Below are 18,217 nucleotides of genomic sequence, written 5' to 3' on the forward strand. Positions count from 1 at the left end.
TCATTCGGCCCCTAAGGTCAATAATAGACTCAATTTGCATATTCTATTGAATGTAAATAACACTATGAAAACTTAACTAAAACATAACGAAAATGCTTGTATTTAAGCTCCTTAAATGTGAAAACTAGTTTAATCTGCTATACTAAATTACGACAGATCAACATCTCATGTGCTAGTATAACTGTTTTGGCTTGTCCGATGATGCATTATGTATGCCAGTATATTTCATTGGGTTTATCCAATGATGTACTGCGGTGTCAGATTGAGATGCAGGTTGACTAATCTGTGTATCTGTCTTGAAATTTGAGTCATGTTATTAGGTATATAAATCATGAATTGGTTACATTATGCTCAGAAATAATTAAATGTCATGGAATTATACTATAGTTATGTAACAACCCGTTTTTTAGTGGTGTCAAAAATAGTGGTTTCGGAGCCACAAATTCGACGAGTAAGTTCGTAAATATTATTATTTAATATTTACAAGTCAAGTATGGTTTTAAAAAGGTTTTTGATAAGGTAATTTATGTTATATGAATGATTAATTAGATTTAAGTGGTAAGACCCTAAAGTCAAGTGGTTTTAGAAAATTAGGTATCGGGACCTCATTTCTATAAACCAAGCCGTAAATATTTTTATAAATATTTACGAGTGTTATTAAGGTTGTTTTGAAGTTTCAGTTAAGAAATTTTAATGTTTAGATAGTTAATTAATTAAAAAGGATAAAATCGTAAATGATGTAAAATTTGATCACTATTGGATTTGAGTGATTAAATGGCTTAATGAATAAAGGTAAAGGGACTTTAATGGTAATTAAACCATTTAAGGAGTTAGTGGACAAATATGGACATGGATTTGGTGATTTATTAAATTATTAACTAAGGTTAAAATGGTAATTTGATAAATTAAATTAAAGTAAATTAAAACAAAAGGCTTAATTATTATCATTTTTGTGGTTTCTTCTTCAAAAATACCGAATATCCATGGAAAATTAAGCTAAGTTTCGGCCATGGTGATTTATTTATGCATGATAAGTAATTCTTACCTGCTTTAGTAATTTTTATGTTTTTGAGATCGTTGCAATTAGGTTCAGTTAGCCCGTACCTTCGTTTTTGAAACTGTTAAAGATTTTGAATTTTCCATTGATGAATATTTGTGATTTTAGATGTTAAATGATGAATTTGAGGTATTAGTTATTATTTATAAGTATTTTGTTAAGTAATTTTGATGAATTTAACGATTAGGGATTAAATTATTGAAATAGTAAAAATACAATGACTTGATGTGAAATTTTTACAAATATGGGCTGTATTGGAAGCTATGAACATTCAGTTGGCATGAGTTTTCAATAAAAATGGTTAATTTGCATGTTTTAGGCTCAAGGACTAAATTGAATAAAAGTAAATGTTAAGGGCAATTATGTAAAAATGTAAAAGACTAAATTGCATAAAATAAATTAGTTTTTCTGTCTAAATTAATTAATTTAATGAAATTATTAATTTAGATCAAGAACGAGTAAAAAATTGATAAGAGAAAATTACCAAATAGCCCCTATACTTTGTCATTTCTGCAATTTAGCCAGGTAAGTTCGTATGAACTATAATCACTTAAATGTTGATTAAATTTAATGTTTAATGTGTTTTTCTAATGTAAATGATTCAATATATATATGTTATTATGCAAATTTATTATGTAAAGAAACGATGGAAATCCAACGACGTTTCGACGATTATCGAGCCTTGTTTGAACCTTAAGAATTCATAGGACACAAATGACATGTCATTAGGGTTTTCATGTTTCGGGTGATGGTCTTAAATGTCCTACTGATGGCTGAGCTTATAATAGCTCGTTTTTTTAGTGGTGTAAAAAATAGTGGTTTCGGTGCCACCAAATCCGACGAGTAAGTTCATAAATATTATTATTTAATATTTACTAGTCAAATATGATTTTAAAAAGGTTTTTGATTTGGTAATTTATGTTTTATAATGATTTATTAAGTACAAGTGGTAAGACCCTAATGTCAAGTAGTTTTAAAAAATGAGATATCGGGACTTCATTTCTATAAACCGAGTGTATAAAAATATTTACAGAGTGTTATTAAGGTGGTAGTAAAGTTTCGTTGAAAAATTTTAACATTTCGATAGTTAATTAATTAAAAGGACTAAATCGTAAAATATGTAAATTTAGTCACTATTTGATTTGAGTGATTACTTGAAATAAATAAATAAAACAAAACATCCACATATAATACGTTATGTCAAACCAATATATTTATTCACAAAAGTCCAATAACTTATCAATTAACAACCACACCATCACATATTCATGCTATTATATCAAATAATTTGCCATGACATTTAAATTTCTCAAATATATGAGTCATAACCGAATGCATGTAGTATTAAAGCGATAGATATGTCATGCTTAAATAGCCAACAAATTTCATGTAATTTATACACATTTAATCATATCATTTAACATATTCAAACCTAATATTCATCCAATTCACGTGTATATATATATATATATATCATTATTTAACCATTTAAATACATATCATGTTTGAAAATATAATTTCTTTAGACTTAGACTTATAACAACCTATAAGGCCGAACATGCATAGGTGATTACTCATCCATTAACTTATCTATTAACTCGTCACTTTACTCATATTTTCTTTTAAGCCTTAGCTTAATACAAACATTCCTTAGTAGAGCATATTAACCATATCACATCCATGATACAGCTTAATCGGAATCTTACACAAACGTTGTCCATAGCAACTATAATTCACAAATTAGTTCCTCAAAGCCAAAATGATATAATTCGAACCTAAAACAAACCTATACACTTTCAAACGTATGATAAATATCATAACTACATACAACAAATCTCAACCATAAATATCACTCACATCTATGAACCATACAAGTTGCATCATCAACTATCACTACACCAAAACAGGCTTTTAGCGGCGTTTTTTTGGGCCTTTAAGTGCCGCTAAAAGTATTTGCGACGCATGTAAAATGCCACTATTGACAATGTCGCTAAATTTTGCGGCATTTTTAGAAATAAGTGCTGCTAAAAGTCATGACCTTTAGCGGCGCTTTTCCCATAAACACCGCTAAAGATCATGACCTTTAGCGACGCTTTTCCCACAAACGTTGCTATAGATCACGACTTTTAGCGGCGCTTTTGCCACAAACGCCGCTATAGATCATGAGTTTTAGCGGCGCTTCTTTCACAAACGCCGCTATAAAGAACGACTTTTACCGGCGCTTTTTCACAAACGCCGCTAAAAACATGACTTTTAAAAAATATATTTTAATTAAATAATATTTATCTCTATGATAAATATTATATTAGGTTTTATTTTTGAAATTTAAACTTTAAACTTTAAGGATAAAAAATATTAATTAAATTAAATTTTCTATTAAAGTTTTAACTTTAAAGCTAAATATAAAAATTAATAAATTTAAATTTAGAATTAAAATATTATGTTTAAATAAATGAGCAATCTACCTCACAACTCATCTGATCTATATTAACTCGGCCAAATATAAAAGGAGCTACAAAACACGTAATAATTAACAATCATGGTTAAAGAAGCTAGTACACAAGGTAGCTACAAAACCCTATTTCAATAACACCAAATTCAAGTTCAAACTAATATAAAAGACCATGGAATGCAACATTAAATAACACTCCACTTGAAGTTGTGGACAAGGCGCTTGTTGTCTTTTGTAGGTACAAAAGCTGATTTCAGTATATTTGTCGAGTCAAAGAGTCTGTAAGAAATCTGCAAGCAAGAAAAAAAATGTCAGGGCACGACTAATGAGAGATACTTTCAGTTCCCAAAGATGACACCGTTTTACTTACTGCAAGGTATATGGAAGTCGTAAGCATGAAATTCAACATTGGGTAATCTGGGATCAGAGAAAGGAGCAGCTTAGGCTGACCATCTGGAACCCCGGATCTGCACATTGATCGGATATTGAGTTAAAAATTCATATGCTATGATTTAGAGGTTTGAATTCGGATCAACTCCTAGCGAGCGGTTGAAGCACCAAGAATTCTCATGTTGTCAACTTCAGCTTACCTTAGCCAGATGTGAATCTGCGAGATATAGGTCTCCAGTGTAATCTTTCCAAGCCATCTGGAAATGAAAGACATATATTAGCTCCACCTTATTGGTCATTGGAAAACAAAAGAATAAAACAAGAGACGATTAACGGTTACTTACGCAAAAAGGGTTAAACTGTAGCTTCGGAAGGATTGAGTAACATTTCTTAAACATATATAAACACTGGTGAAAACAAGGAACAAAAATTTATCGGTAAAAGCCAAAATGTTCAGATATGTCAAAATACCAAGTGCCCCATAAACCATAAGAGTGAATAGAGTATGCATGGGGCATATATAGTACAACATATAACTATTATTGAGGACAACACAGCAAAAAAAAACCAAGAAATTGAGCCGCCACATCATCTGTTCAATCAAAACACTCAATGTTGGAACTTGGAACATGGAGTAGTTTACATGATCTTTACTTTAGGGAACTCATACCTGTGCAAACCTTGCAAGACTGAAATCTTTGCGCACATAATAATATGAGAAGTTCCCAAATCCAGTCATCCAAACATAAGCAGCAATGAAAATTCGGATAGCATTATAAATCTCTGATGCTGCAAAGTAATGGTACATAAAAAATAAGACCTGCAAAATAAATGGGGGAAAAGTAAGCACAAGACTATCTTTAATCATTGTTTAGCAATGCTGGAACAGTTTGCGTGTAAGCAGCATTGGCCACAAGTGTTTGCACTTCCTATGCAATCCAACACATTCTATTATTACAAGTAAATGAAGATCTTTCAAGAAGAAGATTTTGCAGGTTTATTGCATCATTTCAAAGAATTACAAACCTGCATCCAACCTTTCCACTCCTCAGTTTGATGTTTGTTCAAATAAAGTATAGATTTCCCTGAAAATGGTGACTTATCATGGTGTATCTTGAATGAAGTTATTGCCGAAACTATGATGAGAAGAAAGTAGAGGAACAAGAAAAGAGATCCTCATAGTTAAGACAATATTCTTAGGGCCCAGGGAGCAGTACAGACAGAACATTCTATGGCCAAAGAGATTCTCATAGATGATTTTAAATGCACAAATATGATGTCTAAGAATTAAAAAGAACAAAAGCACATTAACAGATCAGTTTAGTCACACTTGCTGCAGTCAATGCCAAAACTAATAATTGAACATTTACACCAGTATATCAAAACTAATAATTTGCAGACCAATTTTTCATACACAGTAAATCACGTGATACAAGAAAATAAAAAATAGAAGAAATAATGGAAGAAATGCATCATTAAAGAAGTAAGGAGCTTACTTGCATCCACCAACACCTCAATGCAACATCACGTACAGTTTTATCAGGCAAGGTAGCTGCAAACTTTATGTACTTCATAATACTTGGTTCATCTTTATACCTATATACACATACATTAAAGTAAAAGCCAGCACTTAATCTCATCTCAAAAAGAAGACATACCTAATAAATACCTCATTAAAAACAGTTATACCATAAAACGTATCAGCAAAAGCACACATTAGAGAATCTATTACTTAATATTAACTACGTTCACCTGGACTAGGTTTCGTATATTAGTAGCACAAATTAGAAGACCTGCATATACAGTAAGAAAAGAAATAATTATTACATACTTTTCAAGGCTGTCCTCCAATATATACTGTTCGTCAATAGACCACTCGACAGCAAACCCTGCCTCATGCTTTTGCCGATTTCACCCAAAATCCACTTTACCCATAAACTCAGACCAAATTCAAATATAAAAAAACTTCCTTACTTCCACCTCATTATCTCATGCTCGCACATCAAAAAAACTTTATTCATTTCAGTTGCTCAAAAACTTACAGTTGCATAAGGAGAACAATACCAAAAACAGTAACAAAAATGTCATATAATCTCTGAAATTCAACCCCGATATTGAATCTAGAAAATAAAAGAAAGCCATCAATTTGAACTAAAACAAAAAAGAACCCAAGGTTGAAAAACAACACCAATAAACAATAAACAAAAGGAAAGGAGAGGAGTGAAGAGGGTAGGAGGCAAAATTACCTTGTGGAGGGCAACTTTTCTAAAATCCCTAATTGGTTTTGCCTTTTTCTGGTCAAAGCTTACCCATGAGATACCATCAGAAAGAGATGCTTCTGCTCTTGCTTGTCTAAGTGAAGCTTCCCGGTCTAACATCTCTTCTCGGATCTTAGCTTCTCTTATGACTTTCAAGTCTTTTTCCTAGAACACAAAAGCATGAAACAAATTACAGCAACCAAACACAAAAATACAATTGTATATATGACAATTTTAATAATATTATTATTATTTTGAGATTCGATTTAGCTAGATTTTCGCTTTTGTGTCCTGCACTTAAAAAAGCCACTAACAATATTTACGTTTTGCAACATATGCTAAGAAACAATAACAAATAAACATGAAATTATGATATTTTCTGCTGCAGATTAGCTAGAGGAATGGTCAAAGACATTCAAACGAATAAAAATAAGGGAAACCAAATTGGAAATTTGAGTATACTTTAATAATAAATTTTGACAAAAAAAAATACCAAAGTAAGAAAACAGGTATACTTTAGAAGTTAAACCGTGAATTAAACTAATAAACCGTGAACTAGAATCCCCACAAATGGAGTACAAACCCTAACATGCATAACTTTTTCTACAAAATTATCGACCTTAAAACATTTAAGCAAAAAAGAAAAAAAAAGATTAACCATCGATAAGAAAAAATCTCAAATTTGACTGAAAGAAAACCCTAAATGTAGATCGATTATTGAGGGAAAAAGGGTTACCTTTAACACAAAAATTTCGCAGCTTTGATAACAGAGTGTAGATCGATTCAACTCTTGCTTTGTTTCTTTTGATTTCTGAGTTCTCCTCTGATTTTTTTTCTTTGTATTTTTTTCTTTTCCTTTCGATTCTCTGCTCTGCTTTCCTGTATTTTTTTCTTTTCCTTCTTTCTCAGATACTAAATCGATAGACTTAAACTGATGTTTAACATCGTGTAAAGAAACGGCACCGATTAGAGAAATTATACAGAGTTGCGGCGTTTTTGCCATTGCTTCCATAATTGCGCCGTTTTCAACAAAAAAGCCAGTACAGAATTAAATTCTGAAACAGCGCCATTTTAAGAACCTTCAATATATGTTTGCAGCGTTTTCAGTAAAAATGTCACTAAAAATTAACTTACTGAATAGAAACGGCGCCATTTTAAGAAATTTTAATCCATAGTTTCGGCGTTTTTCGCAAAAACGCCACTAAAATTTAAAGTCCTGAAGTGAAATGGTGACGTTTTCAAAAACATTAAATACATCCTTGCGATGTTTTCAGGATAAACGCCACTAAAAGATTACACTCATCTAGTGAAACGGGGCCGTTTTGATAAATTATAATACATATTTATGGCATTTTCCCAAAAAACGCCACAAATTAAATTAAATTCCTAAATGGATATGACGCCGTTTTGAAAAATTTTAGTACATAGTTGCAGCATTTTTACCCAAACGCCGCTAATGTTTTGTATTTCTTATAATGTGGTCCTATATATCCAAAATAAATAATTATACCTAAATATTCATATATCAATCTATTACTTTTTTAACTTATTTATTAATTCTGTTTAAACTAATATTTAAATATATCAAATGGTTTAGATTAAATTTTTTAAATATAAAAGCATTAATTAATAGTATAAAATTTTATCATTTAACAAATCTCAAGTACTAAACACTTAATTAACCTTAAATCCTAAATTAACCATTCAATATATATAAAGTCTATCTATTACATATCTCTTAAATAATTTAAACTATACTCATAATTTCAATATATTCAATTTATTATTATCCCTTTTACAATTATATAAGAACAGATTTAAAATATAAATTAAAAAACTAATTAATCTAAACCTAAAACCCTAACTTGACCGTCAATCCTTAAACCTTAAATCATATTCTTAACCCTTAATTTCTAACCCCTAAACCTTAAATCCCAACCTTTAAACCGTAAACCATAATCCATAATCCATAATCCATAATCCCTAAATCCATACTCCATAAACCTTAAAATAGTAACTCCTAAACCGGCCTTAAATATTAAATTAATCAAATACCCTAAACCAAAAACCCTAAACAAATTTATTATTATCTCTTTTATAATTATATAATAAAATATTTAAAGTATAAATTAAAAAAACAAATTAATCTAAACCTAAAACCCTAACCTGACCCCTGAATCCCTAAACCTAAATCATATTCTTAACCCCTAATGTCTAACCCCAAATCCCAAACCCTTAAATCCCAACCCTTTATACCATAATCCCTAAATCCATATCACCTAAACCTTAAAATAGTAACTCCTATACTGGCTTTAAATCTTAAATTAATCATATATCCTAAACCAAAAACCCTAAACAAATTTATTATTATCTCTTTTACAATTATATAAGAACATATTTAAAATAGAAATTAAAAAAACTAATTAATTTAAACCCAAAACCCTAACTCGACCCCTGAATTCCTAACTCTTAAACCTAACGTCTAACCCCTAACCCCTAAACATTAAATCTCAACTCTTAAACCATAATCCCTAAATCCATATATATATACTCCCTAAATTTAATTAACCTTAAAACAGTAACTCTTAAACTGGCCTTAAATCTTAAATTAATAATCATATACCCTAAACCAAAAATAAATTTAATTTTAATTAATATAAATAAACAAATTACATAATAAATAGACAGATAAAATTATTTTTGCGGCGCTTTTTTAAAAATGTCACTAAAGATCGAGCATTAGCGGCGCTTTCTCAAAAACGCCGCTAAAAATAGAGCATTCACGACGCTTTTTCAAAAACGCCGCTAATTCCCGAGCATTAGCGGCACTTTTTTAAAAACGACGCTAAAGCACGAAGCATTAGCAGTGTTTTTTAAAAATGCCGCTAAATCACGGAGCATTAGCGGCGCTTTTTTAAATACGCCGCCAAAGCCCTGAACATTAGCGGCGCTTTTTCAAAAACGCCGCTAAATCCTTGATCATTAGCGGCGCTTTTTCAAAAAACGTCGCTAAATCCCCGAAAGGTTAGAAAGTGGCACCGTTGGGCTTAGATTTTTTGCGGTGCTTTTTGGAAAAACGCCGCTAGTGCTCATTTCTAGCGGCGTTTACCAAAAAGCGCCGCTAATTTTCGATCTTTAGCGGCGTTTTTCAAAAAGCTTTGCTAATGCTCGATTTTTAGCGGCATTTTTATCCAAACGCCGCTAAAAATGCTGCTAAAAACCTATTTTGCTGTAGTGTATGAAATAATATTCAATTCATGAACCTATTCCTAAGCCAAATAAGCTTAACCAAAGCATCATCTAAATCCAATATGTCAAAAGCAAGAGTACTAAACTTTACCCATCAAACATATTTGACTGAGACGAATATATACATTACCTAAATCTATTTAACCATGCACATGATACATAAGCATATCCTCCATATTGTCCATTAGACTATATGTATCAAAGTCAAATTCAAACAAAAAGAGATAAGCCATTTTCGCATGGCTTTTAAATACACATACACATTGGTTCCAAAATCAACATTTTAACTATGCTATACATGTTGTACATTTGAAAACAATTTAGCAAAGTACCAAAAGAAAATGTCGATAGTGTGATGGGCTTAGCTGACGATCCTCGAATACGTAGCGATCACCAAAATAAACTCTACAATTTAACTTGATATCTTGAATAATATTTAACCAATTCATACTACTAAATCATCTTACCTTTAGCTTACCATATCATAAGATAATTATTCACTTAATACTATGATTTAACTAAAATCAATATAATTACACAACCATAAGCATTTCTTCAAATTTAAATACAAGGCCAAATACATTATGCATTTCATCATCATGTAATATAAAGAATCATCTTATATATATATGATTCCAAATATAATCAACGCATAGGTTTAATACTTACAAAGCTTAACCTTAAACACAACCATAATGGTTATTACTTAAGAACTCCAAGAACACATAAATGGGCAAATTACATTTTTACCCCTAATATTTCACATTTTCACAATTTAGCCCTTTTTGCTCAAAACACAAAATACACAAAATTTGTATACACTTCTTAAGGGCCGAATATTCCTAGTGTCCATACAAGCCCATATATTTCATTCATTTCACATTTTAGTCCCTTAAAAATTTATTTTTACAATTTAACCCTAATTACTCAAATTCATCAAAAATTCAAAGACAAAGCATGTTAATCTTTCACATATCTTTCATATTTCATCATCAACTATCACAAAGCTCAAGCATTCGTTAATTTCATTTCTCAAAATCATCTACAATTCACAAAATTAAGACATGGCTTTTGAAGTATTCAAAGCAACGATCTCAAAAACGTAAAAATTATCAAAAACCGAACAAAAACTAACCTTGAATTAAGCTTCAAATTGACCGAATATTGCTTGGCTTATTTTGTTTTTCTTTTGCATGCATTCGGCTAAGAAAGATGATAATAACCTTTATTTTTTTATGTTTTTATCTAACATATATTATAATGTATTTTTAATTTACAAATTTAACCTTATATAAATAAATATAACATCTATATATTTTAAGGTTAACATTGTCCTTAGCCGTCCACTAATATTAGCTATGGCATAATTTCAACATAAGTGCATCATATTATAAAGACAAGTTCAATTAGGCAATCACACATTTATCTATCAAATTTTCATTTTACGCGATTAAACCCATTTTTCAAATTAAGCACTCAAACAATAAAATTAATTTACGAAACTTTCACACATGTCAATTCACACATAATAAACACAAAATAAAAATATTAAATATTTTTTTTTCAAATTCGAATGTGTGGTCCCGAAACCACTGTTCCGATTAGGGTCAAAATTGGGCTGTTACAACTCTCCCCCCTTAAGGATTTTCGTCCCCGAAAATCTTACCGGTGAATAGGTTTGGATAACATTCTTTCATTGTATCTTCTGACTCCCAAGTTGCTTCTTCAACTCCGTGTTTATACCAAAGTACTTTGACTAATGGAATTTTCTTATTTCGTAATTCTTTAACCTCACGAGCCAAAATGCTAATCGGTTCTTCTTCATATGACATATCAAAGTTAATTTTAATCTCGGTCAGACTAATCACATGTGAAGGATCAGATCTGTATCTACGAAGCATCGAAACATGGAATACATTGTGAATCTTTTCTAACTTAGATGGCAACAACAATTTATAAGCAACAGGCTCGATACGCTTTATAATCTCATACTGTCCAATGAATCTCAGACTTAATTTGCCTTTGCGACCAAATCTGAGTATTTTCTTCCACGGTGAGACTTTCAAAAACACTTTGTCCCCTATTTGAAATTCTATATCTTTTCTTTTCAAGTCCGCATAAGATTTCTGACGATCCGATGCTGATTTCAGACTATCCCAAATCACTTTCACTTTCTGTTTAATCTCTTTAATCAAATCGACCCCATGTATCTTATTTTCACTAAGCTCGGTTCAATACAATGGTGTACGACATTTACGACCGTACAAAGCCTCGTAAGGTGCCATTTTGATACTAGATTGAAAGCTGTTATTATATGCAAATTCAATCAAAGGTAGGTATCGTTCCCACATACCTTCAAACTCGAGAATGCAACATCTCAACATATCCTCAAGTATTTGAATGATTCGCTCAGATTGACCATCTGTTTGCGGATGGAAAGCTATGCAAAAATGTAGTTTCGTACCTAAAGCATCTTGTAGTTTCCTCCAAAATTACGATGTGAACCTCGGGTCTCTGTCCGAAACAATAGAAATAGGCACACGATGCAACCTCACAATTTGAGAAACATACAATTCGGCAAGTTTATCGAGCGGGAAATATGTGCGGATTGGAATAAAGTGTGTCGATTTTGTCAACCTATCAATAATAACCCAGATTGCATCTTTCTTACTTGGTGTCAACAGTAAACCGGATACAAAATCCATCGTGACTCGGTCCCATTTCCACTCGGGAATCATAATTGGCTGAAGTAATCCAGATGGTACTTGATGCTCGGCTTTAACTTGCTGACAAATTAAACATTTTGAAACAAAGTCAGAAATGTCTCGTTTCATACCATGCCACCAATAGTGCTGTTTCAGATCGTTATACATTTTCGTGCTACCTAGATGAATAGAAAATCGACTATTATGAGCTTCATTCAAAATCATCTGAATTAGCTTTGAATTTCTCGGAACACATAATCAGTTTCTGAATCTCAAACAATCCTCAGCATCAACTAGAAACTCTGAATCAACATTTGAGTCACACTGAGCTCTTTTTACAATTAAATCATCATCAGCTTTCTAAGCTTCACAAATCTATTGAACGAATAACGGTTTTGCTTTTAACTCAGCTATTATCACACCATGATCAGACGTAGCTATATGCGCTTTCATTGCACGCAAAGAAAACAGTGATTTTCAACTTAAGGCATCAGCAACAACATTAGCCTTTCTCGGATGATAGTCAATCACAAGCTCGTAATCTTTTAGCAATTCTAGCCATCAGCGTTGTCTCAAATTCAGATCTTTCTGAGTCATCAAATACTTTAGACTTTTGTGATCGGCATAAACATGACATTTTTTCCAAACAGATAATGGCCACATATTTTCAACGCAAACACAATAGCGGCTAATTCCAGATCGTGCGTCAGATTGTTCTTTTCGTGTGGCTTTAACTGTCTCGAGGCATAGGCTACAACTTTGCCTTCCTGCATCAAACACAACCCAAACCATTTAAAGATGCATCACTATAGATAACAAACTCTTTACCCGATTCTGGCTGAACTAATACTGGAGCTTCGGTCTATAAGGCTTTCAACTGGTCGAAACTTTTCGGGCACTTCTCTGAGCACTCGAACTTAAACTCTTTCTGCAATAGCTTCGTCATAGGGGTTGCAATTATAGAGAATCCTTTCACAAACCGTCTATAGTAACCAGCGTGCCCTAGAAAGCTTCAAACTTCAGAGACATTTCTCGGAGGTTTCTAATCAAGTATAGCTAAAATTTTACTCGGATCAACCCGAATACCCAATGTTGATACTATATGGCCCAGAAAACTAACTTCGCGTAACCAGAACTCACATTTAATAAACTTTGCATACGATTGTTTATCTCGCAAAGTTTGTAACACAAGTCTCAGATGTTCAGCATGCTCGACTTCATCACGAGAGTAGATCAAAATGTCATCTATGAACACTACCACAAACTGATCCAAATACTGTCTAAAGATCCGATTCATCAAATCCATGAAAATAACAGGTGCATTAGTAAGTCCAAAAGGCATAACCAGGAACTCATAATGTCCGTACCTCGTTTGGAAAGCTTTCTTTAGTACATCAGAGTCTTTAACTCGCAACTAATAGTAACCCGATCTCAAATCTATCTTCGAAAAGACTGAAGCCCCTTTTAGCTGATCAAACAAGTCGTCAATACGTGGCGACGGATATTTATTCTTCATAGTCATAGTATAGAGCTGCCGATAATCAATGCACATTCTAATCGTTCCATCTTTCTTTTTCACAAATAGAACTGGGGCACCCTAAGGAGAAAAACTTGGTCGTGCGAAACCTCTATCTGTCAACTCTTGTAACTGCGCTTTCAACTCTTTTAATTCTATAGGTGTCATCCTGTATGGAGCTATCAAAATTGAAGTTGTCCCCGACACTAATTCAATCCCAAACTCAACTTCTTGAATAGGTGGCAAACCCGGTAATTCTTCAGGGAACACATCTGGATACTCACATACAACAGGTACTGATTCAATCTTCTTTTCTGTCACTTTACTATCAAGAACATATGCAAGATAAGCTTCACAACCTTCTCTCACATACTTTTGAGCCAACATAGAGGATATCACTGCCGATAAACCATTCAGATCATTAGATTCAATCCGAATAATCTCGTCATTCTGGCATCTTAAATCAATAGTCTTCCTTTTGCAGTTCACCACAGCATTGTGTAAAGTCAACCAGTCCATACCCAAAATTATATCGAACTCATCAAATGGCAACAACATCAAATCAGCAGTAAAACACAAATCTCGAATCATCAACGGACAATTCTTACACACTTTGTCAACCAACACACACTGGCCCAGGGGGTTTGATACTCTAATCACAAATTCAGTAGACTCAACAGGTAAAGTCTTACTGAATACTAAAGTTTCACACACATATGAATGAGTCGAACCAGGATCAATCAGTGCAATAACATTAGTATCATAGAGAGTGAAAGTACCAGTAATAACGTCTGAGGATGAAGCCTCCTCACGTGCGCGAATGGCATAGACTCTGGCAGGTGCACAGGTCTCGGATCTAACGGCTGTATCTTTAGTTCCTCTTTGTCTGGCACTCATATTACCCGTGTTTCTGGGTGGTCTACCTCTAGCTGCATGTTACCCGATCTCGTATTCTGTACCGGATTTTGGCTCACTAACTCTGGGCACTCCCAAATAAATTGATCTTTCGATCCACATTTATAGCAAACTCGATTGTTGTACTTGCCCCAACACTCACCAACATGTCTCCTACCACACTGTTGACACTTGGGTTTATTCGGTCGGGTATTACCAATACTAGCAACTGAGGTGGCTCTTGAACTCATTGGTGGTCGTTCTTGTATAGAAAGGCCGGCAGTAGCCTTAGATCGGCTACTAACATCTTTGAACTTCTTTGTTGCTGTTTGAAAATTTTTACTCGCTGATCTCTTGCGGAAATCACTAGCTTCAAACTCAGCTTTTCTTTTCTCTTTGTTGAGTTCTTCAGCCTTGCAAGCTCGCTTGACGAGTACTACGAACTCTTTTATTTTGAGTATGCCGACAAGCAATTTTATGTCTTCATTCAACCCTTCCTCGAATCTTTTACACATAGCAGTCTCGGTCACAACACACTCTCGGGCATATCGGCTAAGTCTCACAAACTCGCGCTCATAATCAGATACGGTCATACGACCCTGTTTTAGCTCGAGAAATTCTTTGCGTTTTTGAAAAATGAATCGCTGACTGATATACTTTTTGCGAAATTCTGTCTGAAAGAAATCCTAAGTGACACGCTCTGTCGGAACAACCGAAACTAGAGTGTTCCACCAATTGTAAGCTGAATCATGTAACAAAGATATAGCACATTTCAGGCACTCATAAGGTGTACAGGATAATTCATCGAAGACATGAATGGTATTATCGAGCCGAAATTCAGCTCGTTCAGCATCATCACTAGCTGTGGCCCTAAATTCTTCAGCTCCGTATTTTCTTATTTTATCAACAGGAGGTTTATTCAATCTCATAGGATCATGTAATATAAAGAATCATCTTATATATATATGATTCAAAATATAACACCACATACGCTTAATACTTACAAAGCTTAACCTTAAATACAACCATAATGGTAATTACTCAAGAACTCCAAGTATTTACTCATCTTACTAATCATGATTTCTCAATAAGTCAAATATTCAATGCTAATAGTTATTCGAAAATATTTAATAAGTTTGCACATTTAGTGCTTAATAATCAAACTCGCACACTTAGTGCTTTACCATTAAACCCGCACACTTAGTGCTTTACAATTAAACTCACACACTTAGTGCTAATCTCATTATTATAAATTTTTTTATACTCGCACACTTAGTGTCGAAAGTCAACAACTCAATACATCTTATTTCAATAATTTTATCACTACTTGTATATATATACCAGTCAATTCAGCATAATTACATAGATACTAAGATGATTTAAAACGATACAAATATATATGCTTAATAACTTACCTCGGATGTCGTCGACTAATAGATCGGCTACTCAACTACTTTCGATTTCCCCCGATCTAAATCTGATTTCTTGGTTTCTTGATCTAAACATATTCAAATAAATCTCATTTAAACATATTTTCATTCAATTTAGTCTAAGAACACATAAATGGGCAAATTACATTTTTACCCCTAATATTTCACATTTTCACAATTTAGCCCTTTTTGCTCAAAACACAAAATACACAAAATTTGTATACACTTCTTAAGGGCCGAATATTCCTAGTGTCCATACAAGCCCACACATTTCATTCATTTCACATTTTAGTCCCTTAAAAATTTATTTTTACAATTTAACCCTAATTACTCAAATTCATCAAAAATTCAAAGACAAAGCATGTTAATCTTTCACATATCTTTCATATTTCATCATCAACTATCACAAAGCTCAAGCATTCATTAATGGCATTTCTCAAAATCATCAACAATTCACAAAATTAAGACATGGCTTTTGAAGTATTCAAAGCAACGATCTCAAAAACGTAAAAATTATCAAAAACCGAACAAAAACTAACCTTGAATTAAGCTTCAAATTGGTCGAATATTGCTTGGCTTATTTTCTTTTTCTTTTGCATGCATTCGGCTAAGAAAGATGATAATAACCTTTATTTTTTTATGTTTTTATCTAACATATATTATAATGTAATTTTAATTTACAAATTTAACCTTATATAAATAAATATAACATCTATATATTTTAAGGTTAACATTGTCCTTAGCCTTCCACTAATATTAGCTATGGCATAATTTCAACATAAGTGCATCATATTATAAAGACAAGTTCAATTAGGCAGTCACACATTTATCTATCAAATTTTCATTTTACGCGATTAAACCCATTTTTCAAATTAAGCACTCAAACAATAAAATTAATTTACGAAACTTTCACACATGTCAATTCACACAGAATAAAAATATTAAATTTTATTTTTCAAATTCGGATGTGTGGTCCCGAAACCGCTGTTCCGATTAGGGTCAAAATTGGGCTGTTACATGAATATTCTTCTAGCATGGGTTTGCATTAAAAATGGTAAATTTGCATGTTTTAGGCTCAGGGACCAAACTGAATAAAATTAAAATGTTAAGGGCAATTTTGTAAAAATGTCAAAAATACTAAATTTCATAAAATAAATTGTTTTACTGTCTGAATTAATAAATTGAATGAAATTATTAATTTAGATCAAGGTCAAGTAGAAAATCGAGGAGAATAAAAAATTACAAAAATGCCCCTGTACTTTGACATTTTTTCAATTTAGCCAGGTAAGTTCGTACGGTTAGAATTTAACATCAATATGAATTTTTGAGTAGATTAACATGGTACAACTTGTGTATTTATTTTTAATTGTTGATAATTAGTGGTAATTTGAGATATAATATTGAATTTGATTACTCGGATTAGATTGAACGCGGGATAGAGTACAGTCGTGATTTGGTGTGTTATGGGGGATTGGAGTGGAGATGATTATGGAGTGATTCATTTTCATATTACCCAAGTAAACCGAGGTTCAAAATTTGTTAGGAACTCTCGTGTTATACACTCTGTTTGGTGTGTTGGTTGGATTAGCTCATATGAGCATTGGAGTGTTGGTTGGATTAGCTCATATGAGCATTGGTGTGTTGGAGGGATTAGCTCATATGAGCATTGGTGTGTTGGAGGGATTGGCTCGTCTGAGCATTTGGTGTTTTTGGTTGGACTGGCAATGTACTCTTATCCGTAAGTCATTCTTTGTATGGAAAATCTTGGTAAGGTAATTTGTTTAATGAAATTGAAAGATTTGTTATTTATTGAATATTGACCTGAACATAAATGAATTCATTAGTTGAGATTATGGATGACGCTTAGGTTTGTGCTAAACTTTTGGTTACATTATATCATGTTTAATATTAATGATATACATTGAAATCGTAATTGGCCAAATAGAAATATGCTTATGTTCATAAAAAGGTGGTAAGATTCAAAAGTGGAATTTCTTATAAAATGGTTTATTATGTTATTGACCCCAAATGAGTTATATACATAAATGCACTAACTTCGTATTGATGATGGTGATTAGGCTTATGTCAAGCTTGAGATTATGATTGATGTATATGTTTATGTCTTGTATTATACAAATGAAACGGAAAGAAAAGGTAATGAAATGGTAAATTCATAATTAAAATGTGATATGATGAAAAAGGATTGATGAGTTGAATAATGTACTTATATATGAGAAATTACGTATGTTATGGTTGAACTTACCTA

General features: G+C 32.4%; 1 protein-coding gene across 1 annotated transcript; it reads right to left on the reverse strand.

The window, feature by feature from the left end:
- Positions 1–3,519: 3,519 nt before the first annotated feature.
- LOC105781621 (protein REDUCED WALL ACETYLATION 1) lies at positions 3,520–6,576 on the reverse strand. The gene is made up of 7 exons (XM_052626964.1): positions 5,652–6,576; positions 5,396–5,495; positions 4,570–4,719; positions 4,244–4,491; positions 4,100–4,156; positions 3,880–3,976; positions 3,520–3,799 (listed from the first exon to the last, which is right to left on the reverse strand). The coding sequence occupies exons 2-7, from the start codon at positions 5,471–5,473 to the stop codon at positions 3,695–3,697; spliced, it is 735 nt and encodes a 244-aa protein (XP_052482924.1). The 5' UTR covers positions 5,474–5,495; positions 5,652–6,576; the 3' UTR covers positions 3,520–3,694.
- Between the last annotated feature and the right edge of the window lie 11,641 nt (positions 6,577–18,217).

Source organism: Gossypium raimondii, chromosome 13, assembly GCF_025698545.1.
Source record: "Gossypium raimondii isolate GPD5lz chromosome 13, ASM2569854v1, whole genome shotgun sequence".
In the NCBI taxonomy this organism is placed as follows: Eukaryota; Viridiplantae; Streptophyta; class Magnoliopsida; order Malvales; family Malvaceae; genus Gossypium; species Gossypium raimondii.

Excerpts from the sequence above, each read along its gene's own strand:
- LOC105781621 (XM_052626964.1), bottom strand. The coding sequence starts at position 5,473 with ATGAAGTACATAAAGTTTGCAGCTACCTTGCCTGATAAAACTGTACGT. Across the intron at positions 4,157-4,243 it reads TACAGTTTAACCCTTTTTGC|ATGGCTTGGAAAGATTACAC; the intron begins GTAAGTAACCGT and ends TTTCATTTCCAG. Across the intron at positions 3,800-3,879 it reads CGACTTCCATATACCTTGCA|ATTTCTTACAGACTCTTTGA; the intron begins GTAAGTAAAACG and ends TCTTGCTTGCAG.